The 23,570-nt window shown below is 36.4% G+C and overlaps 1 protein-coding gene and 1 long non-coding RNA gene across 2 annotated transcripts in view; one reads left to right on the top strand and one right to left on the bottom strand.

The window, feature by feature from the left end:
* LOC115241966 (dynein heavy chain 7, axonemal-like) overlaps positions 1 to 5,461 on the top strand; it is a 23,165-nt gene extending 17,704 nt beyond the window's left edge. The window contains exons 28-37 of the mRNA XM_029817967.1: positions 1 to 112; positions 389 to 569; positions 843 to 1,141; positions 1,525 to 1,689; positions 1,773 to 2,013; positions 2,326 to 2,618; positions 3,364 to 3,601; positions 3,661 to 3,812; positions 4,217 to 4,498; positions 5,107 to 5,461. The exon at positions 1 to 112 is cut by the window's left edge and continues 319 nt beyond it. Of these exons, the coding sequence (XP_029673827.1) occupies positions 1 to 112; positions 389 to 569; positions 843 to 1,141; positions 1,525 to 1,689; positions 1,773 to 2,013; positions 2,326 to 2,618; positions 3,364 to 3,601; positions 3,661 to 3,812; positions 4,217 to 4,498; positions 5,107 to 5,313 (2,170 nt within the window). The 3' untranslated portion in view covers positions 5,314 to 5,461. The remainder of the gene's footprint in view (positions 113 to 388; positions 570 to 842; positions 1,142 to 1,524; positions 1,690 to 1,772; positions 2,014 to 2,325; positions 2,619 to 3,363; positions 3,602 to 3,660; positions 3,813 to 4,216; positions 4,499 to 5,106) is intronic.
* Positions 5,462 to 14,888: 9,427 nt separating this feature from the next.
* Positions 14,889 to 17,953, bottom strand: LOC115242698. The gene is made up of 2 exons (XR_003885094.1): positions 17,514 to 17,953; positions 14,889 to 16,336 (listed from the first exon to the last, which is right to left on the bottom strand). It is a non-coding gene; the product is annotated as an uncharacterized LOC115242698 (long non-coding RNA).
* Between the last annotated feature and the right edge of the window lie 5,617 nt (positions 17,954 to 23,570).

Genomic DNA, 23,570 nt, shown 5'->3' with positions numbered 1-23,570 from the left:
CCTGCTGACCGGTGGCGTCGGCCTCGAGAATCCCTTTGCTAATCCTACCGAGTGGTTACCTGCGAGGTCCTGGGATGAACTGTGTCGACTAGACGATGTGCCAGGATTCGCGGTAAATTCTTTCGGATGATATAAAGCAACACTAAAACATTAAAGCAAGAAAACTCTTTTTATTAAATATCTAATAAAAAATTAATTAAAATAAAAGTTAATAAAATTCCTCTGTTTAATAGAAATATTGGAGATAAGTGCTTTTATTAATTATTTATCAATTATATATTGAATTTTTGTTTTGAATAACTTAATTAAAATAATTTGTTAAAATGTAAGAGACATTTTAATTATTAAAATCTGACTGCCATTTTTTCTTTGGTATTTTATCGTTTAGGGAATAAAAGATTCGTATACAAAAAGTATCGACGAGTGGAAAAAGGTGTTTGATCACAAGGAGCCTCATATGTCATCCTTTCCTGCTCCTTGGAATAAATTGACTAACTTTGAAAAAATGCTGGTGCTTCGTTGCATTCGACCTGACAAAGTCGTACCGGCGGCGCAATTATTTGTTGAAGGTAAAGTAGCTCAAAAAGAAGAGACAAGAAAATAGCGGCTATTCAAATCCACGAATAAACTGTCTTAAATTTAAATTAAATTCTATTATAATTCTATCATCATTAATTAAATTCTATTATACATAACGCGCTCTCTGCTTTTATCCTTACCTCCCTTCTCTTTAATATTTGAGGGAAATTCAATATATCAATGTAATCTGAGATTTAATTGAAAAAAGGCGTTAGAGTAAAATCGATTCATCGCTAATTTATTTGTTTGAATTCTTCCGATAGAGCAATTAGGACGTCAATACATCGTGCCGCCGCCTTTCGACCTGGCGGCCTCTTTTGCTGACTCGCACTCTTGCATCCCGTTAATATTCGTTCTGACACCCGGTGCGGATCCCATGGCGATTCTGTTAAAGTTCGCCGACGATCAGGGATTCGGTGCTAGCAGACTCTTCTCATTATCGCTAGGCCAAGGGCAAGAGATCATCGCCGAAGGTCTCATCGACGAAGGCGTGAAAAACGGCACTTGGGTGGTGCTGCAAAATTGCCATGTTACTAAGACCTTTATGCCTATCTTGGAAAAAGTAACTTTCCAATCATATAAATCCAAATTTATTATATAATTGAAAAAGATTTAATAGAAAGTACAAAATTTTAATTTTTTTATGATCGGTTATTAAGGATCGTTTCAATTCCAATTTTGAAATTGTGTTTGGAAAAGATTTATCAGATTTTAATTTAAATTAATTTAATTTAAGTTTTTATAAAAATGTGTATTAAATAAAAATTTTAGATAAAACTCTGTCAAAATAACTTTATTAAATTAAAAAATTTATAAATTTATAACCTTATAAAATTATAAATTTATACAGTAGATATTTTAGAAATTATATTTTTAATAAAATGATATTTTTAAATTTTCTAATAGATTTTAATTTCTTTTTTTTATTTTTTTTATTTTATTTAGATATGCGAGAGCTTCACGAAGGAAACCGTGCATCCCGACTTCCGACTGTGGTTGACGAGTTACCCGGTCGCACATTTTCCGATCAGCGTCCTTCAGAACGGCGTGAAAATGACGAACGAGCCTCCCAAAGGACTACGCGCGAATATTTTGCGATCTTTCCATCAGGTAGATACAATTTTTTTCATTTCGTCCACGAAGGGGACAAGAAAGATTAAAGCTAAGAGACTTGATTAAATATTGTTGAATAGGACCCGATTTGCGATCCCGAATTTTTCGATAAGTCAAAGCAACGGGAGATCTTCAAACAGTTGCTTTTCTCGCTTTGCTTCTTTCACGCCATCGTGCAGGAACGGCGAAAATTCGGACCGATCGGTTGGAACAATCAATACGAATTCAACGAGACGGATTTGCGTATAAGCGTTCTGCAACTCAAGATCTTCCTCGACCAATACGATGACGTGCAGTTCACTGCATTGAAGTACTTAACGGGTATTCAAACAATATTTCTCGTTTTTTTTTGCATCTAAACTCTTATTTATACTCTTCATTAAATTTCATTTATTTTTTGCATTTATTTTTTGAAAAGAATTTAATAAAAAATACAAAATTTTAATTAAAGACTAGTTATAAAAATGTGTATTAAATAAAAATTTTAGGAGAAACTCTATCGAAATATTTTTATTAAATTAAAGAATTTAAATTTACACAGCAAATAATCAAAATTAAGATTAAAAGATGACAGCCATTTAATTTAATTATATTTAGAATCGAGCTTAAAAAATTAATTAATTTTTTTTCAAGGGGAGTGCAATTACGGCGGTCGCGTGACCGACGAGTGGGACCGACGGACCTTGAACACGATCCTGGCGCGATTTTACTGCGAGGACGTGCTCGTGGCCGATCGGAAATATCTGTTCGATCCCAGCGGCCTTTATTACGTACCGGCAGTCAGCGAGTATAGTCAATTCCTGGACTACGTGAGAGAATTGCCAATGACTACCGCGCCCAGCGTCTTCGGTATGCACGAGAACGCCGACATCATCAAAGATCAACAGGAGACTTACCTGATGATGTCCTCCATTTTGACTACTCAGGTACGCTGAGAGAGTACACACACATTAAAACTCTTATATTAATTCACTAAAGATATATATTGTAGTTTTCTTCATAAATAACTTTAATAATTTCTGTTTTGACTGAAATTTAGATTTAATTTCCTTTTCCTATATATTATGAAATTCTTATCTTTATTTATATAATTAATTTCTTATCTTGAATATACATAATGGAATAATGAAAATTCTTGTTGCCTTTTCATCTTTGCACAGAATGAGGAACAAATCAGAGTAAGTAACGCGTTTACTTAATAAATTATGTGTATTTCCGATGAATTGACTGAAATAAAAGTATCGTTTAATTTTAACTAAAAAAATCAAAAAACAAGATACAATTATTCCTGTTTATTATTATAAGCTAGAAATTTTCAAAAGTGCAACATTACGATAGAATTAATCGAGATAAAAATCCGACCTTATAAAAAATTTATTTTCTACCTTCTGCAAAAAAATATTATACTATTGTTTATGATTCTAAAATGATAGTTTAAATTTAACGAACTATATGAAATAAATGCAAAGAAAGTCCTTAACAGTCGCAACATTTATCATATGAAATTATAAAATTTCAAATCGAGTTTATTCTTCAATTTAAGTTTATCAAAGTTTACTTGTAACAGTTATCAAGACTTTTAAATAAAATAAAATTAGTACGTTTTCCAGAGATCTCATCAAAAGTTTGCCAGTCATTTTTGTGTCAAGAAAATCCTCTGATTTTCGTCAGGACACCGGCCAAGCGAAAATAGATGCTGAGAAATCGCCGGACGAGATCGTTCACGGTGTCGCGTCCGACGTTCTGTCGAGGTTGCCGCAAGATTTCGACCTGGTGGCTGCTCTCAACAAATATCCCACGCTATATGAGCAAAGTATGAACACTGTGTTGGTTCAAGAGATGGGCAGATTCAATAAACTCCTACAGACTATCAGGAGCAGTTTTGTAAACATCCAAAAAGGGATCAAAGGTAAAAACTGATAATATATTCAAGTTTTTTGCAAATATTTTACAGTTTCTTATTTTTAGGTCTTATAATCATGGATCCCGATCTCGAGGAAGTTTACACGTCGATTATTATCGGCAGGATACCTAAGATGTGGATGATGAACTCTTATCCTTCTCTGAAACCGCTCGGCAGCTATGTATACGATTTTCTGAAAAGGCTAAACTTTCTGCAGGTGAATTTAGAAGAAAATATTAGTGTGGATTGAATATGTTACAGATTTTTCATTTTATTTTTTATATTCTGTCGCGTAAAAATTTATTTAAGATTATTTTTTTAATCACGTTAGCTTTTTTAATTGAGGAAACGATGGCTTTAAGATTTTAATAATTTATTAAAATTTTCGATGAGAGATGTTTACATATATATATAATGATAATAAGATAAAGTGATATATATTTATATTTATTTCAAAATTAAATAATAATAATTTGATCGACTATTTTCAATAATCTATATTTTTTGTAATCAGACTTTAAGTTAGAAATTTCTTTACATTACAAGGCTCTCTTTAACAGTTAAGTATTATATTTTAACAACATTATGATTAAATTGATAAACAATTGTGTATTATTTTAGACTTGGTATGTGGAAGGTCCTCCATCATCCTTTTGGATTTCTGGTTTCTACTTTACACAAGCGTTCCTGACCGGCGCCCGTCAGAATTATGCAAGGAAGTATTCCATACCCATTGATCTACTGATTTATAATTTTTTTCCTTTGAAGGAAACTGTTTTCAAAAATCCACCAGACGATGGAGTATACATTTACGGATTATTTCTCGATGGTGCTCGTTTTGATATGACAACGATGAAGCTCGATGAATCCTTGCCGAAAATACTTTACGATATTGTGCCATATGTAAGCGAATCTATGCAAAATTCAATTTATTTATGATGCTTTTCGAATAATTTGCAGATAAGACGATGCTGCTTTTTATGAAAAACATTCTGGAAAACTTTGAATCATTTTAAAATACAATTAAATGTTTAAAAAAGACATGGAGTAGACAAAATATATCAAAAACAGAAAATTTTGGGAATTACATGTATTTTTATATACAATCGAAAAAATAGTTAGAATATATTACATAATTTTTTTTTAAATTTAATACGGTAGCTTTTTGAAATTAATTAATTTAAATTATCTGTTTCCAATTAAAGAAATGAAAATTGCAGGTCAGATTTTATTAATATTTAAATTGTACGAATTAAAAATCTTCTTTTTCGCTTCTCTATATATTTATTATTATTGTTTTTTTTTCTTAACTTTTATTATTTTTAGCTAATTTACATTTTTATGCATTTTAGAGATACAAATTGTTATCACACTTTAAATTGCATTTTTATTAATTATTAGAAGTATTTTTCTTATAGTGCAACACAAATTCCGTATCTACATAGCTGCCTAAATTTTTAATTGAGCAAAGCTTTAAATTTTATTCTCCAAAACGACTTCTCTCTTTTCAGATCTGGCTGATGCCAGCAACGAAGGACCAAATACAGGATGAGAACACATACACGTGTCCCGTTTATAAAACCACCGAGCGGAAAGGTGTTCTATCAACAACCGGTCATTCTACCAATTTCGTCATCGCGATCTGGTTGCCGACGTCGCATCCGCCGGAATACTGGATTCTGCGAGGTACCGCTATGCTGTGCCAATTATCGGATTGATCCTGTTTATTATTTGCAAGTCGAGAAGATTATCAAAAGATTGAAAACTTTAATAAATTAGTCTTAAAAAAAAATTGCGCTAATAATTAATCTCTCTCTTTAATTAATCTTAACGTTAAATTTAAAATCATCTTTAAGGACAAATGTTTGCTTTGATAAATTTAAAACATAATAATTAACTTTCTTTCAGCGTTAAATTTCTTATACTCGTATGATTAAGAAAAATGTATAAATTTATCCTTTAATTTTCTTAAACTTTTGATAATCGTAAAACGTTCATGTTATGGTATATAACTCCTGCACTAGTATCACACGATATACGTATACAGAATAGAAAGGAAGAGATTTCCTTTTTTTAATAAATAAAAATAATTATCATAATACACATACAATAGAAAGTTTAAATTAGCAAATTAATATTTTTATTTATTTACAGCAAATATAAGAGCGCGCACGCATTTATATTCTCTATAAAATTTATATAAAGATTACACAACTTTTCGTTCAAAATTTCATGCGTACAAAAATAAATAATCCATGGATGGCATCAATTCTATTAATTCTTTTAATAAACAATATCAATACGAGGATGTATTTTAAAATACATATTTATATACGGGAGTATATATAATTTTCACGACATTACAGCTTTAAGATTCGAAGAGATCCATCGCTTTTCCGTTAATTAAGCCCGTCAGGAATTCTCTCGTCGAACTCTCATTGATCTCCTTTTGCCTTGGCATCGTCGTCGTCGTCGTTGTCGTCGTCATGAACAGCATTTTCGCGGGTACTTCTCCTCGTGCTTACGCTCCCCGCGCCCCGTGTTGCACAGTTGCCGGTATTTATTATGTGGGATGTGTAGGCAGGGGTGGGTGGTGTAGGGAGGAGGGGGTGAGATGGGGCGGCTTGGTTGGCGGCACCCTGTCTACCCGGACCGAGATCGCCGGAGGCTCGTTGCCTAGCGACCCCGTATTGATCTCACCCCGTATCTCGCCACTACCCCTGGTCCCGCGCGAGCTCTCCCGGGTGGTGGGTGGGAGAGATGAGGGGGAGAGACGAAAGTAGGGATACTTTTCCCTTTCCCCTTTGCCACCCTTCATCTGTGTTGCTCTTTCTCTCCCACGTCTCTTTCTCTCTCTCTCTCTCTCTTTTTCTCGATTATTATATACGCGAATCTTTCGTTGTATAATTTTACATTTCGCATGTTTCTCGATATCGCGCTTGTTCCGGGAATCTAGGGGAGGTCTTCTTTAGCAAAAAAGCGAATGATAATCCCTCTCTGTCTATCCATCGTCCCTTTCTTCTTTTTAGCGTCCCTTTTTTCCTCTGCTTTAACCTGGGACTTCTTCTTAAGCTCCACGAAACTTTTTTGACCAGGTATTTTTTATTTTTATAGAGATAAGTTTGTCAGTTTATAATTGTGTAACTTGTTTATAATTTACAAAAATTTGACAGATATTAATTTCTATCACACAATCAATGTTGTATCAATTTTTCTTCTAAATTTATTTATCTCGCGATTATATCACAATTTTCTTTCCGCTTATCTTTTGTTGTCCTTTCTCTAATTCCTGTTTTTACTCAATTTTATTTTTATCTTACTATTTCTTTATATCTTCTCTCACTTTTTTTTCTCTTTTATCTGATTCATCTTCTATCTTTACTTTTTCCTTTTAACGCAAAATACCATAGCGTTCAAATTAAATTGCGATTTGATTCATGAAAAAAATATGTGATTATACTCGTTGCAATTGGATAAAGTGCTTTTCATTCCCTCTCAATCCTTTTATTCCTTATCCGGTGTGGAATTTTTTTCACTTCAAAATATCTTGGAAGTAAACGAAGTCCATTTAAGTTAACTATATATAAATACGAGCTGTTTCCTTTGAAAAAAGTTTGATAGTATTGTCATTATATTCATGCTGGATTTTATTATTTTTACCTATTTATAATTGTCAAATATACGGTATGGAAATTACAGTTGCGTAGTTTTGTTTGAAATTTCTCTTTGATGTGTATTTGATGGAGGATTTTAATTTTATCCAATATATAAAATTAAATAATTATAAGAGTTTGCAAAATATTACGAAATATCACGAAATAAAAATTTAGCAGATATTTATTAGTTCTATAATAGCGTTTGCAGTTTCTTGTCTCTGCCCTCGTGCTGTTTGGGACGATCAAAGAGTTAATAATCGCGTTAACATGCAATCAGCGCGATTGAGATCGGTTGCGGTGGCCTAAGAACACATCGCTTGAATGGAACTCAGGCTCCCGATACAGAGGCGGTCGCGGAGGGTGAAAACTCACGAGGGCGAACTCTCCCTCCCTACATTTCGCGTGCACTGATCCTCCTACTCGCATCGTTCCTGTACTACTAAGCTCTCTTCCTATTGGCAAAGTGACCTTCATCCAAATTTCTTTGTTGCGCCTACGCTTCGGAGGGTCGGTGGTGCGAGGAAATTCGCGACGGCATGACCGTAAGACAGGGAAAGGGGAGATGAAACTAGAAATGGCGGCCTCCTTACTTTTACCTTCGACGCAAGAAACGAGAAGTTCAAGACGAATGGCAATTTTATCTGATTTTTTTTTATGGTGACAGTTCCCGAGATAAGATCGCTTGCCAATTTTTGAGGCAACAGGTAAAGCAAATTATAGTAAAATAATAATTATTTCTATCGAAATTTAACGGAATGCTTGTGAATACGAAATTTTAATATATTCTATGACATTTTACACTTATTTGTTAAAATTTATATGCATTGCTGTTTATTTTCTCGGACGATAAGTAAAATAATAACTATTAGTACTGAAACTTAATTTAAATAAAATTGTTGGAAGAGATTTCTGCATTATTTAAAATTTTCTGTATTTAATACGATATTTTTATTGCTGACATTTTAAAAATTATATTTGTCTCCAGTTGTCACTGATTATGAGATTGCAACAGGTGGTAAAATAATTTTTAATGTAGAAAATTTGTAAATACAATGTTTTGTGCGAAAAATTCGAACTATCATATTATACATAATTAATATTTCTTTGTCTATACTTTTGATATAATAATAGAGTTCTCTGAAAGTGATAGGAGTTGCATGATTTATGTTGATTGATGTGGAAAGAAGTTTATTTTTGGCGCGTTTATATCGTTTCTCTTAAATAATGAAGGAATAACGGAAGAATAAGAGATATATTAATTTCATATTAATTTTCATGCAATGATTATATAATCTTTCTGCCGTTTAGTTACTACTTAAAGACTTTGTCGAGAAACATTGCAGCGGAATATAGAAAAAGATGAATAATCGAAGTTGCAACTTTTTATTAAGATAAATGAAATACCAACAAATGGAATTAACATGTGATTTCTTGTAATTAAATTATAATAAGTTTGAAAATATTTTTACTAGACTTTCAATGACAAAGAATAATCACATAAGTTTTTATTCTGCTTTTAATTATTTGGGTTGTTTCATAAACTAACAAGTCAGAAACTTTTCAATGACATGTAATATTTTGACAATCAATTATCATGGTAATTAAGGGAATTATTTTTATTTGTTGATAAATGCATTTATATGTAGTTTTGCTTACCTGAAAAGAACGTATGTCTAAAATACGGTTGATAAATATTTGATTAATATAATGCTAAAAATCAGATATTTGCAGGAATTATACTAGGAAGAGTTAAGACAATCAATTAATCGTTTTACGTATACACTTTATTTTTCATTTATTCTATATAATATAAAATGTAAATTATATAACTTCCAGAGCACACAATCCCTTTTTTAGTATTATTCTTTATATTATACATATTTGTTTTAAAGATATATTTTTTAAATAGCATTGTTTATTTTCTTTGAAAATTTAGCATTTAAAATCGAAACCTGAACATTTTTTTCTTTCGCTAATAAAAGAATCAGTTCCCAAGATTTCTAGATCTTACAATTTTTTGTCTCTGAAATCTTCTTAGTCATTAGATCGTAAAATCTTTATCTTTGGTCATTTTTGATATCTTAGAACGTTTAGAGTCAAGAAAGAGAGATTTTAAAAATTTTTTGAAATGTTTTATTTCTAGAAGAGAAAAAGAAGGCTCGTCAAAGTTTAAACTCTCTGTCTTTGTTTTATATTTAGAACTTTTATACTTTTGGTTTTTTCGTTTGCACAGATTTCGATTTTGATCTATAGATTATCAGATTACAAGGTTTCTCCTAAAAAAGCATACACGCACACACGTCGACGGAAATCACGAATCGAGAGAACGAGACGTCGGGATGAGATATCGATCCTGAATAATAGCGGACGCGCAACAACGACGACAACAATGATCATGGAAGTCGTCGATGGCGGCGGTGGTCCAGGAGGGATGCTGCGGGAAGGTTGCCAGGCAACGTGCGTCCACCCTTAAACCGCGCAGCATCCCCACCGCCAACCGGCATCTCTCCCTTCGCCGCCCTTTCGTCTCGGTCGATACAACCAACAGCCCGCGTTCTCGTCCTCTACGCCCCGGGAATTCCCCGATTTTTATTTAGGAGCTTTTCAGCTTTAAACCCGACCTCGACTATCCCCATTCGTTCATCGGGGTGACGCTTGCTTTCCACCATTGGCCGCTCCACCCACTCCTTTTCTCATTCTGTTTTGATGCTTGACGGAAAAAACATCAGGTATCCAGATTAAATTAATTCTCGATAAATTATTACTTTTTGATTAATAACGACCCAGAATATTACAAAAAAGATTTATAGTGAATGTTAAAAATATGTTTGTGTAGTAAAAGAGATACATTATTATCTTGATTTCATACTATTTTAAATTTCAAGAGATAAAACATTATTTTTAATAGATCTCTTTATAGGATCTTATAAAGTAGTTTCAGTAGATAAAGACAGTGATGAAACGGCAAAATTGGAAAGCGCGTCTATTAAAAAAATACAGTTTAATATAGGATTAATAAGTTTATGTAATCATTTTTAAACAATATCTCTCATCGATTATTAATCAAAATAAAGGCTTATAAATATTATATTGATGTACAATAATTTAATAATAATAAAATTATATAATAATAATTTTCAAACATTTATAATAAATAGTGTGTTAAGGATATGATTAATTAATAAATTTGAGAAAAAAGTAGACATAATACAATAATTAATAACTAGATTTACATTCTCAAATTCCTAGAGAAGTAGAAATAGGAAGGCTATCGTCGATGCTTTGCTACTAACCTTGCGCAATAGAAATCGTTTTTGAGATGTACTCGACACGAATTTAAATCGATTACTCTCGAGACGAAGATCGTTGAATTTGGTCCGCTCTTGGCATTCACCGCGTGCCTTATGAATTTTGAAAAGTTGGCACATGGAAGCCCGCAGTGAACGCAAGGAGCACAGACTCACACTTCTTCTTTTCCGGTCAATTTTTCCCTCGGACATTATCTGGCAGTACATCCCGTTGAAACTCGTTATAGATTCCAGAAGCTATAATTCAGCGATCCTGGAAGGCACACTTTATCATTCTTGAAAATATTTCTATCTCTTTTATCCTTTCGATTCTGTACTAAAAAATATTTTTATCTCGCACACGTACGGTAGACTTATCGATGTAATGATTATCACAGTAAATGATTATTTCTCATTCGTGTCTTTTTTCACTTGTAATTAACGCACACTTATTTAATCGAAAAGCAAAACATGATCCGGCAAGAGAGTTCTCGCATTTTTTTTTTTTCAATTTAATTCAATTCGGCACAATCACAAAACTAGAATCACGTGATGACGGGATAAACATTTTACATTGAGAATAATTAAAATCTGTTTTTCACTAAATTATTATGGTTAACTAGAGAAGCCGACAATATTTATTTATAGAGCGTTTTCGCATGTTTTTTATTTAACATAAAATTATATTTATTACACATTAAAAGACAACGTCTTCTCGATTTTAATGGAAGCGTTTGGATTACTTCTAAGATATGGAATACATCGCACAGACTCGAAGCGAGCATGATGAACGCCGAAACTGCACTATGGGACGTTCACCCTGCGCGGTGCCCTCGGTCAAGGGGGGGTCGGGGTGCCGTGAGGGAGATGGTGGAGGGGAGACAGTTCGTCACACAGTGCTAACGTAACTTATTGCTTATTTCGCGGGGGGGTGCACGGCTCCGTGTCGATCGTGGGGTAACGAGATGATAGGAGCAGCTGACGTTGGGGTCCCATTGTGCCTGAGATATTCGCATAATCGAAAAATCCACCCTCCCTCCCCCTCCCCTTTTTTCCCCTGTACGTGGCGCTGACCGATCCTTACGCACTTTTCACGCCGAACATATGGGATACCGCGTCTAACGTCGACAGTGATCTTGATTGATAGTTTCACACGATCGCGGTTGACACACGAGATTCGTCTATTAATGACGTTTCCCTCGGTCGTTGAACCCGGGTTAATATAATGATGTCTCTCGTGTAGAATTCTTCATCCCCTTCGGTTTTTTTTATTTTTTTTTTTTTTAAACATAATTTGATATTCATTTTCTCTCTCACTTGAGAAATTCATTGTACATTTATTTTTAAATAAAATATTACGTTAATTAAGTTTTGAGAAATCAAGATGGGAAGTCGATCGAATCGTGATCAATAATATATTCTATAATAATTTAGATATTAATATAATCACAAACTTTAATAATAAATTATTTTAAAATAGTTAGTTATGCTAATTTGTGGAGGAGGACAATAGTTAAATTAAAAAAAAACAGGCATATTAAATTAAATGACATTTTTAAATTTAATTTAGCAATTAATATCACGAAAAAATAAAAGTTTATAGATCTTCAAAGATACACACAAACATTTCGCGAGAGAGACAATTGTCTCTTAAAAAATATTTTCTAGAATTTATTTATCGAAACTTTAAAGTCCGGGCGGACCCGTACATAACGTGAAGGTTTTTATTTAAGACTAGAACAAAAAAAAAAGAAATGAAAGGAACAAAAAGTCGTTCCGCTATTTTCTCCACTACGAGGGGGTTTGCTATAGATTTAAAAGGCGCGTGTATCCTCGGAGGGTGAGTCTTTGGCAGCTACAGTTGCTCGAAGCCCCGAAGGCTAATTCATATCTATGGAGAAATAGTGGGACAACGGGGCGATGGCGACAGGGGTGAGGGAGGGGGAGAAGGGGGAGAGCGTTGCTTGGTCTCCGCGACACAATGGGGCATTCCCTCGAAAGGCTGGGACTTGGGTCGGCCGGAGCTGTGGGTCAGGGTTACCTTTGCACGCGCGCGCGCGCGCGAGACGGGGAGAGAGAGAGAGAGAGAGAGAGAGAGAGAGAGAAGGGAGAGAAGGGGGGTTTAAACGTAATCCTCGTGAGCAAGGGAACGGGAATTTAATAGAAAGATATTTAAATGTCTCTGACGTATGTCTGTGTGTGTGTGTAACATCTGCGTGACATCCAGAGCGATGCCCTATTATCGGCGGAAAAAGAAGGATAAGGAGGGGGCGGCGGATACATAAACTAGAAATAATTTCGAAGTCAGTCAGTTCGAGATAAATCGATACACGTGCCGAATAAAAATAAAGCGTTGACTTATTATTTTTCTGAAATGATTAGCGTTTTGTCGAAATTACTTCGTTAATAAATTATTGCGATATATTCCTGATATTTTTATTTCATATAAATTATTATACAAACACAAGAAAAATAAACATTATATAGGAATATATGTAAAAATATGCAAATAAGTTCTTTCTTAAACTCTATAAAAATATATACTTTTTCATAGTAATATTGTTTTGTAAAATAGTATTATATTAAAATAGTTTAAAAGACAGTTATTATTTACTGCGTGATTTGTATACACATATACACATACACACAAATTAATTGAAATTTTAAATCAATAATTGAATATAAAAAATCAATTTCTCGATGAAAGGGTATTTCATTGTGAGTATTAATTTGGTGAAAATGATTTAATCATTGACGAAACTGTCGGTAATTATGTCTAAAGTTCTCGAAGAGTCATAGAAGACGAGGGATGTAAAGGGCAGGAGGGTGTGTAATCGGGCGTGGCAGTATAAAGCTAATTATAAGTGCTGTAAAGTCACAGGGGTAAGAACGACGCTGACACGATCGAGATATATCGACCTCGTCGAGATGCTCTTTCTTAACTTTCACATACTTTCCGATAGTTTTATCAAGATTAATAAAAGATAAACGTAATAATAGCGATTTATAAATATAAAACATGTATTTATATAAATAATCCGTCTTTAATTTATATATAAACTAATAATTTAATTTAATAATTTAATGTTTACTAATTGTATTTGTAAATTGAATTTAGCACCGCGTCTTTTATCATTAATATAATTTTTTTTATTCTTTTATATAGTAAAAGTATCTTGTAATAAATTTACCACGCTATAAAAATGCATTTAATCGATCGATCTTTAGAGAAGCAAAATTTGTGAGATTATTATCTTATCTTTTTTAATTGATAAATTAATCACCGATAGAAATCAATCTCGGAATTATGATTAATTAATATTCGTGTCACCTTCGATCTTACAAAGATTTCATTCTCTCTTACCATCAAGTTATCTCTCATCCTTCTTCTATCGAGATTCGAGAAATCGGCGCTGATTCCTTAATTTTTTCCAGGGATGATACCTGAATGGCCCGCGTCCTGCGACCGCTCGTCCTCGTGACGTAAGCGAGCACGTGCACGTCGCCGGCACCTCCGCTCAGGTGGGGTTGGAAACGTCACGGATACATCCTCCCCTGAAGGCAACACGCCTTCACGCCATCGATCCTGGCGAACCTACTTCCATTCATGAGAGGTTCGGTACCGGGCCGACAAACCGCATGGTTCTACCTGGTATCTGGAACAAAGCAACACATTCCTCGCGATGAAAAAGAGAGAGAGAGCGGGAGGATTAATATGCCGGTCGTTCATCGTAGTCCTGTGATCCTAGGTCAGTACTCCTCATAATGACGATTCCTTTAACGCCACGTCAACGTGTCGCACGAACCCGCCGGTTCTCATTATCTCTAATCTAAATCCTTGACTTTTGTCTTTCGAATCCAAATCTTTAGCTCTCAGTTTTCAAATTTCAAGTATCAGTTTAAAAAATTCGTCTGTCGATTTTTAGCTTTTTCAGTCTTGAATATTAAATATGAATTATGATGTTTACTTCAAGCAACCTGCTAATCAGATGATAACATTATTGATTACATAGATTGTTAATACAGAGAGAACAGACTATATATATAATGATTAAATCGCTCTCATCTAAAAAGAGCTTTATTGCAAAAATATCAAGAATAGATTTTTACACCTCATTTTTTCTGCACACAAATGCAGGTATTTCAACCGTAAAAACAATGATAACGAAATTTTTTTACAATCATATTAATAATTTTAATTTTTTTCTTTGTAATTCAATATTTTTTTTTAAAATCGCTTTACTTTCGGCTTTTAAAAAATATTGTTCTACTGATAATTTTTCATTTCTGTATCTATTCAGAAATTCGTACTTTTATTTTCTATTGATTATAGACTCTTGTTTAATTACATTTTTTTTTTTTTTTCAAATATCCTCGTGATACATACAACGATATGGCGGATGGAGAGACATTGCGTCAACCGTTGCGTCGATTATGGCACGATAATGTGTTCGCGACGCGTGCAAAACGCTATAAATAGGAATCCGCTTGCGAGAACCTCGATCGAGCGCGTCAGCTGATCACATATTGACAGTTCGATAAGTTGCCGCGCGGAAAGCGTAGCTTCAACCGTCGAAACTGTTCCGCCGTGCAATTAGTCGCGTCTCCGCTTCGCGAGGACAACGGAATCCTGCTTTCCTAAGGATCGATTAAACGTTTATCGATAAGCGTCGTCTCGGCGGAAATAAAACCGGCCGTCAGCTCTTACAAACGTTCGCGCGCAAAAATATATTTCCGCGAGGCAAACTTGGGTTCCTTTTTAGAGTTCTATACATTTATTATATTTCAGATAATTACATATTTATATGTAAACTCAAAAAATAAAGCAATAGTGAAATTAAAAAATAGTGTCGACAAAATCTACTCTCTCTTAAAAATAAGAAAATAAAATTATGATATAAATCGGAAGGATTGATGAGTTTCCGTGTGAAAAAAAAATAAATGAATTGATAATTATTTAAGGTAATTAGAATATTTTTTGTTATAATATTGATTATAATTAAATTATATCGGAGAGATATATAAATTGAGAAGATCACAGAGACGAACCTGTTCGTCGAAGAGGCTTAGGGCGGAAGTTGGAGAGCCTGGAGAGCGAAGAATCGACGCGCGAGGAATCGCGATCGCGAGGACCGGCTCGCCGGAGTCAGTTTCGTGACAGAAAATTACGAAAATGGTAATTAGGCACAAGGTAGCAGCAGCGGCGACGTGTGTCGGCTACGGCTTATTCATACTTCGTAGCCATGGCGATCCTGCACTACTGATAAAACAACAGTACACACCATAATGTACTTACGCGGAATAGGGGGAACACCTTGCCTACCGGGTGTCACGAAAATCGCGCGCGAGAAAGATCGCGTGAAAGAGAGGAATCGCGTTTATGATTCTGCGAGATTCGAGGATCTCAAAGATCCAAAGCATCTCTCAAACGTCAATAAACCCATCATTAATTTTAACAATGCAAAGACACTCTATGTTTTTCTCAATATATAATTTTTATTTCGAATAAATTTTACATAATTATTTCTCATTATTTCTCTTGATGCGCGCGTGCAAGAATTAATATTGTTATTAGACGCAAAAAGATTTCTTTCATCTAGTCTCTCTTTTGGAATATATCATGGGACGTTCCTCGAAGCAAAGAGTATAATCACGTAAAAGGGCGCTGCCATTCCCAGATGAATAATTTTCCGGATCGCAATAGTTTCAGCTTCGTTCACGACATATGGTGAATTGATGCGCGCAGTGCGCTTTTATCGAAATTCACAAACCATATGTCGCCCCTTCTTGAATGAGCTCTAATTAAGAATTGACGAATTATAATAATCTTGGATGCATCTGTTTCGAAACAAGCAACAATTTAAATCAAAGAAGTTTGTTCTTCAAAAGTTTGCGGTATTTTGCTCGAGAGCTATTATTGTAAAAGTTAATCTGGGGAAAGAAGCGGGGAACAATAAAGAAAATGACATCCACGTGCGTGCACTTGATAAGAAGCGATAGCGGACCAAACACCCGATAGATATCGCGGTCGAAAGTCTGGTCGGAATGAGTGGAAGATTGTTTGGTTGATAGAAATCTCGAGTTACGAAATTATATGATTATACGTTATTAATATACCATTGACATTTCCGGCAAGAAAGAAACTACGTAGTAAAAAAGTTAATAAATTTGATAAAATATGTATGTGTGTGGCAGAATCAAAATAATCGTCTAATTATATAAAAAGATAAGTAAAAAAAAATTTGAATGTTTCGATTGACATAAGTGATTATAGACGAATTCTAATTTTAAGAGAAAAGAGCGATAAAAAATTTTAATATTTAAAAGATTTTTCAATTTTGTCGAAATACAAATTTTGATTATAATATATTAAACGTAAAATATTAAAAGCGAGGATATTTAAATAAGATTATAAAAATGTGCACTTCCTGTTTTCCGAATAATCCATCACAACACTAATTAATTAGCTATCATCATTGAATAGTGTATAAGCAACTTGAAAAGTCGAAAGAAAGTAACCCTATTATCGTTTCAATTATTTATTTTATATAATCAAAATTTACATGCAATAAAATTTCAACTTATAAAAAAAATTTGAACAAAAAGAATGTATTTGACAAAAGATATTAAATAAGAATAAAAAATAATAAAAAATTATAAATAATAAATAAAAAATATAATTAGCGAATAAAAATAATGACACTTTCGAAGGCACTTGATGGCAAAAAAGCGCAAGATAAATTACTCGAGATTGAATTATATAAACAATAAAAAAATATCGCGATCGATAAATCAATTGTAGGAGTGGCGATCGATACTAATTGAAGCGCTCGATCAAACAATCGAAAGCGGGCTAATTAATCAAACGGTCGGAGGGGTTGAAGACGCGAGCGAGAGGCGCGATTACGGCCGGCGAGGGAACTCGATGACGAAAGGACCTTTCGGGATCAGGGTCGGATATGCGACTGGCATTACCTGGCGCTCACTCGCTTCCTCTTCTTTGTCCCCCAATCTCTCTTCTCTCTCTCTCTTTCTTTCTCTCTGGCTCTTGCTTCTCTGGGTACAGCGCGATTCTGCTTGTAATGGCGGTGACAGGATCGTGTGAGGATCCATCCATCCATCCATCCATCCAAAGATTTTTTCCGCAGGATCACGATGGCAGAATAACGTTGCGTCACGAGATAGGCAAGTCGATGACGATGAAGATGACGATGACGATGACAACGACAAGGACAAGGACGTTTGTCGCCGCGTCGGCTTGAGAAGAAGAGCGACGGCGAAGAGAAGAGAAGAAGAAAAGAGGAGGAAGAGTAGTAGAAGGGGTCGTTTTCGCCGAACAACGATGACGGCGACGGCGGCGGCAGGACGGTGTTGTTGGTTTGATGGTCGCGGGACCACTGCGCCCTCTCCGTCTTCGCCCGCCTAGCCCTGCCCCTCGGTATCAACCCCTAGTGCCCGTCCCCTCGCCCCGGGCTGCCCCGGAAATCCCGCGATCCCCCCGCCATCGTCCATCGCCGTCCCCACCCCCGTCGAGCTTTCCACCCCTGAGCGCGATATTATGTATGTATACCCCCGGTTCCGGTACCGCCGCCGGAGGGTGGAAGGGGGCGACGAGCCTCCTGCCATCCCCGAAAACCGCTCCTGCCGCCCCTGACGCGCATCCTACGACGAGATAGACGGAGTACATCGCCGACTTCGAAGATCGCGAGAAGGGAGGGAAAGGGTGAAAGGAGGGTGGGGGGAGGAATGAGAATGTGGTTCTTCAAGGCGCAAGCGTCACCCAGAAAATCAAGGCATCGTCTTCGGTCGTCGTTGTCGTCGTCATCGCCGTCGTCGTCGTCGTAGAGGTGCTTCCCGAGAGTGGCGGCCGAGAGCCCGTCTGGTCTCACCTGGACAGCAGTGAGGGGAGAGGGGGAAGCAGCGGGAGCAGCGGGAGGAACGTACGTCGTAGGGTCAGATTGCCCCATCTTCGTTCAAGGGCGTACGACCTCCCCCTTCTTCTACGAGCAACCTTCAACGGAAAAGAGAGAGGATCCGGGGGCCTCCTTCCTTCCTTCCTTCCTTCCTAATTCCTCGCATTTTCCCCTCTCCCCTCTCTCTCTCTCTCTCTCTCTCTCTCTCTGTGTCTCTTCAACCTCCGCCGCTCATTTCTTCCTCGTTCTATCGCGGCTCCCTTTCCGTCGATGGGGTAACATGTTTTTCTACGCAATCTCGTTTTATCTCGCTTCCTCTTTCATCCTCCTCTTCCACTTCGCGTAACCAGGAAAACGAGATTCTGTGCGCGCAGTTTTTCCACCCTTCGCTCATCTTTCGAACTCTACGCGCGTGTGAGTGTCTGCTACATCACGAGGTTCCTTTTTGGAGAAGAGTTGTAGGAGGGAGGGAGCAGGAGAGAGAGAGAGAGGGGGGGGGGCAAGAGCGAGAGTGGATTTTGGACGACGGAATTTCCGATGAATGAATGATTAATATGACGATGTTTTTCTAATTATACGTAATGTCTAATCAATATCGTTAAACTGAAACTACATCGATTTCACTCTCTCTGATAATCATCCTCATTCATCTTTCCCAATTTTCTCAGACTCCTTCGAGTTTGAGAGTTCCTTTTCTGCCGAAGACAATGTGAAAAGTTTCACTCCGTGAAATTATGAGACCCGTTGAATGCCGCGACGCAAAATATTCACGATTTTTCCGTGTGGGATTCCTTTTCGTAAATTTCTTCAAATAATTCCTTCGCCAGCGTTTTCGCATCGCGCACAAAAAAAAAAACGCGCAATCGATAAATGTCCGAGTACGAAAAAAAAAATCATTGAATTGATCACATTAAAAATTTCTTTAATCATTGCATAAACATCAGAAAAAAATTGTGTTTAAATTAATTACTAAATTAAATTAAATACTAAATTAAATTCTAATTAAATTTCTTTAAACATAATATTATGAAAAACTGTGTATATGAAAAAAGATTATTATTATATAAATATTATATTACGTCAAATTGGGCGGAAATTAAAAAGATTTTTGTGATAAGTGTAGGAGAGAGAAAAAGGGAGGAGAGAGAGAGAGAAAGAAAGAGAGAGAGACTTTTAAGGCTTTCAAGATGTTTAAAGTTTTTATAATAAAAACAAGATCGTATAGAAAGCGTGAAAAATAATTTTAAATCTTGTAAATAGTAATCGTAACACACAGGTTAATAAACATATCATTCTCTATAAGTGCACTTTAGCCTGTCGATATTAAATGAGCCACGATCAACGGGATTATCTTAATCTCATTGTGAAAAGGACATCGCGACTCGAGAAAATGGAATCCCGGTGGTAGAACGACCTCGGGGACCATAAAAGTCCTCGGACGACGTGGACGAGGTCGCTTTAATAGCCACCTGCTGTTAGACGACCGGAATCCCCGCGGCTCCTGCGGAGAGCCGACTTTGAGCCAACCAGATTTAAGAATCCCAAAGATGAAGAAGGAGGCTCTTTCGATCATCGAAAAAGATTCGTATGTGACAATCGATATTAATCGATATAATCGAGAAAAAATACGTTAATTTATATTATTTGTTAGAAAAAAAGAAACTAATTAGAATAAAAGGAAAAGAAATTATATGTAATAAAATAAGTGATGAATATGTTGTAAAATAAAAATCTATAGACAGAGAGAGAAAAACGCTACAAAAATATTGCATACATGAAAAATTGATAATGGCTGGATTTCTAACATTGTAAATATAACTCTAATAAAACGCGATAAAATCGTAAAATTAACATAGAAGAAATTTAAAATAGAGATAGCATTATATAAAAAAAATTTTAAGTAGCTAATGAAATAAATAATATAAAAGTTTGCACATATATATACAAATATATATATACCTAAAAATAAATTGATTCTTTATAAGATATTGTGAATATTTCAGCATCGAAATATGTCGTCGCGCTTCCTAAAAAGTAGAAGAAGTTTCGTGTAATAAACCGGTCCGATCTCCAAAACAGATTGTATCAAGATCGTTTTCGAAGCATAAAAAAGTTTCGCGACAAAGAGAAGTTTTCATGACGGTTGGCGGATCTCCAGGGCCCTGGCGACTCGCTGAAGCGAACGCCGTGAATCAAAGGGATTATTTTTTATATCTAAATTAAATTGTCCCGAAGCCCGCCGTTATCGAGGCTCTCTCTCTCTCTCTCTCTCTCTCTCTCTCTCTCTCTCTCTCTCTCTCTCTCTCTCTCTCTCTCTCTCTCTCTCTCTCTCTCTCTCTCTCTCTCTCTCTCTCTCTCTCTCTCTCTCTCTCTCTCTCTCTCCCGGTGAACGACACGACGACGTGTGTGACGATCGTGTCCGTCTGGGAGAAAGAATTGGCCCGGGATTTCGAGCCAATCCCGAACCTCCGAACCGTTAGACGTGTCTCTCTGTCGATTTTCACCACGGCACCGACAGTCGAATTTTTTTATATCCTGCCTGTCACACGTAGGATTATTTATCTCTGTTTAAAATCGAAACTCGATGAAACCCCCTCGATTGTCGAGTTATCGCTCGGGATACAGTGGCTTTCTATTAAGTCCACTGCTCCTTTGGGACCCATTTGACCCATTTTCAATTTTTAAATCGCGTTAATCTTATAGACAGATATGTCTATTTTTTCTCGATTTTTTCTTTTTAGATAAACATTTTTTTATTACACAAAACTAGGTATATTTTTATGCATTACAAAATTTTGTATATAATAAAAGATGTTTTTAAGTGTGATTCAATGCAATATATATAATTTTTATATAAAAGAATGACTTGATATACTTTATAATCGCGAATGTATATAAAATAGCAGAATTAATGAGATAAGCTGTAGATGAGAAGAATAACGATTGTTTATGTTCTATACGTCTATTGAAACGTAAAAAAAATGAATAAATCTTTTAATATTTTACCTTCTAATATCTTCACTTATATTATTTCATTTTTACTTCACTATCGTTATTTCATCACTATTAATAATATTATTTTCATTGAAATATTTAAAGATAATTTTCACAGATCAAGGACGAAGAAGGCGTACATGAGGCCTGTTAATTTTTCTAATCTTCGTTTCGCTCGATTCGAGGACGAAACTCGGCCAAGTTTCGGGGCCCGCAACACGTGCGCGCAATCTTTCGAGCGCGCGCCGGTCTTCCAAGGGGTGGTTGAATGAAGCCGAGGGCTAGTCATCGGAAGACGAGGACTGAAAAGGTGCGGAAAGTGAGCGACGTTTGCCTCGAGAAGGAAGCGGATATATCCTCGCGAGCTACGTTGTGGCGGGGGATGAGGAAACGGGGGAAAGAGGGGTAGCTCCTAACTCGGGATGAAAGCCCGCAGGCTCCTTTCGAGAGATCGGTGAAGAAGCGAAACAGAGAGAAAGAGAGAGAGAGAGAGAGACAATACGAAAGCGAGCAGGAAAGAGGGGACGTCGGGGAAAAAGAGAGCATCGGTATCCCGCGGTACGGATACGCGAATGAAGAGCAGGGAAGGAGGGGCGGAAGGAAGAAAAAAGCGAAGTGGACGCCGAGAAGCAACGAGGAGAACGCCGGCGGTTAAACGGGAAGGGGGCTCGCGAAGGGATGAAAGCGGAAGGAGCGAGCGAGATGGAGAAAGGGAGACAGAGAGACGTGACGAGAAGAGAGGGAGGGAACGGGGATGCTGGGGTCGCTAGGCAACCCCCGTAAAGCGATAGAGGTGCACTCTCGGTACACCCTTATTGCCTTTCCAATTTCGGTAGTTCCCATGCACTATATACCTCCCTTTTGCTCCCTTCCCCCCCCCCCTCCCTCTCGCTGTTTCCCGATGCCGATTGTCAAGACTGCATTCGGGGCCTAACATTCGGCCGGAATCAATAAAAGAGTATATCGGCCGATCCGCTCTTTTTCTGATTAACCTTCTCGCAACAAAAGGGGTGACATTCCTCCCCTCCCCCCCCCCCCTCCCTCTCGCTGTTTCCCGATGCCGATTGTCAAGACTGCATTCGGGGCCTAACATTCGGCCGGAATCAATAAAAGAGTATATCGGCCGATCCGCTCTTTTTCTGATTAACCTTCTCGCAACAAAAGGGGTGACATACGCGCGGGGGCTGTGCGTATGCACAAGCCACGAGGGGGACGCGGCCGCGATCGAGGGGAAAGATCGAGATTATCATCTGCATTTTTATAATACTTAAAAATAACGTAATAATATTAAAATTTATAGAAGAAGAATTATAGAATATTATTGAAAAACATTCCACGCGCACATATATAATATAAACTCTTCATAAAATAAATCATTAAAAATCATTTATATATTAAACCATACACATATAATGCGATACATTATATAAATATATTAAATTAAAATAAAAACAGTTATAAATAAAATAATTAAAATAAAAATTATACATATAACTGTATTGAAAATATTATACATATATAAAACATGCAGATAATGATATATTATAATTTATAGAATGTATAAAATTTTGCACACACTTTTTAAGATCACTTTAACGCGATCTCGTTTGCATCGAGATCGATGCTGCTCGATCACTAGGGCGCTCACCTTTCCTCTCTAACTTGCCCGCATGGATGCGAGGAGGCACGCGGGAGTTGACGGTAGCGTTCAACTCTCGAATGTGTTGTTCCGACGGTGAAAATCCACCCCGAGACTGCACGGCGTCACACCGTCTAGCTCCATCGGGACGCCGACCTCCCCACCCCGCAATTGGTCCAGGAGGGAGAGATAAAATTCGGGATCAGCTGGAACTCGCCGGAGGCCAGCAACCCCTACGGATGGCCGGATAGCACGAGGGGTGAAATGGTTAAGAAAGGTCTATCGTTGCCTCTATCAGAAACACTCGAGAAAATAACATTCCGTCACACTTTTGAAAGGGGTTTCAGAAGAAGGTGAATTTCTCTCCCATACTTGCCGATCTATCCTATTCGAGATTCTTTCGAATTCACGAAGAACGTAATCGCGCGATCGATACGATTATTTAAAAATTCTGTTTATTATTTATTTCTATTTATTTCTATTTTA

This window comes from Formica exsecta, unplaced genomic scaffold (genome assembly GCF_003651465.1).
Source record: "Formica exsecta isolate Colony F162 unplaced genomic scaffold, ASM365146v1 scaffold120, whole genome shotgun sequence".
Classification (NCBI taxonomy): domain Eukaryota; kingdom Metazoa; phylum Arthropoda; class Insecta; order Hymenoptera; family Formicidae; genus Formica; species Formica exsecta.
Note: the sequence above shows the minus strand (reverse complement) of the source record. Positions and strands in the feature narration are given on the sequence as shown.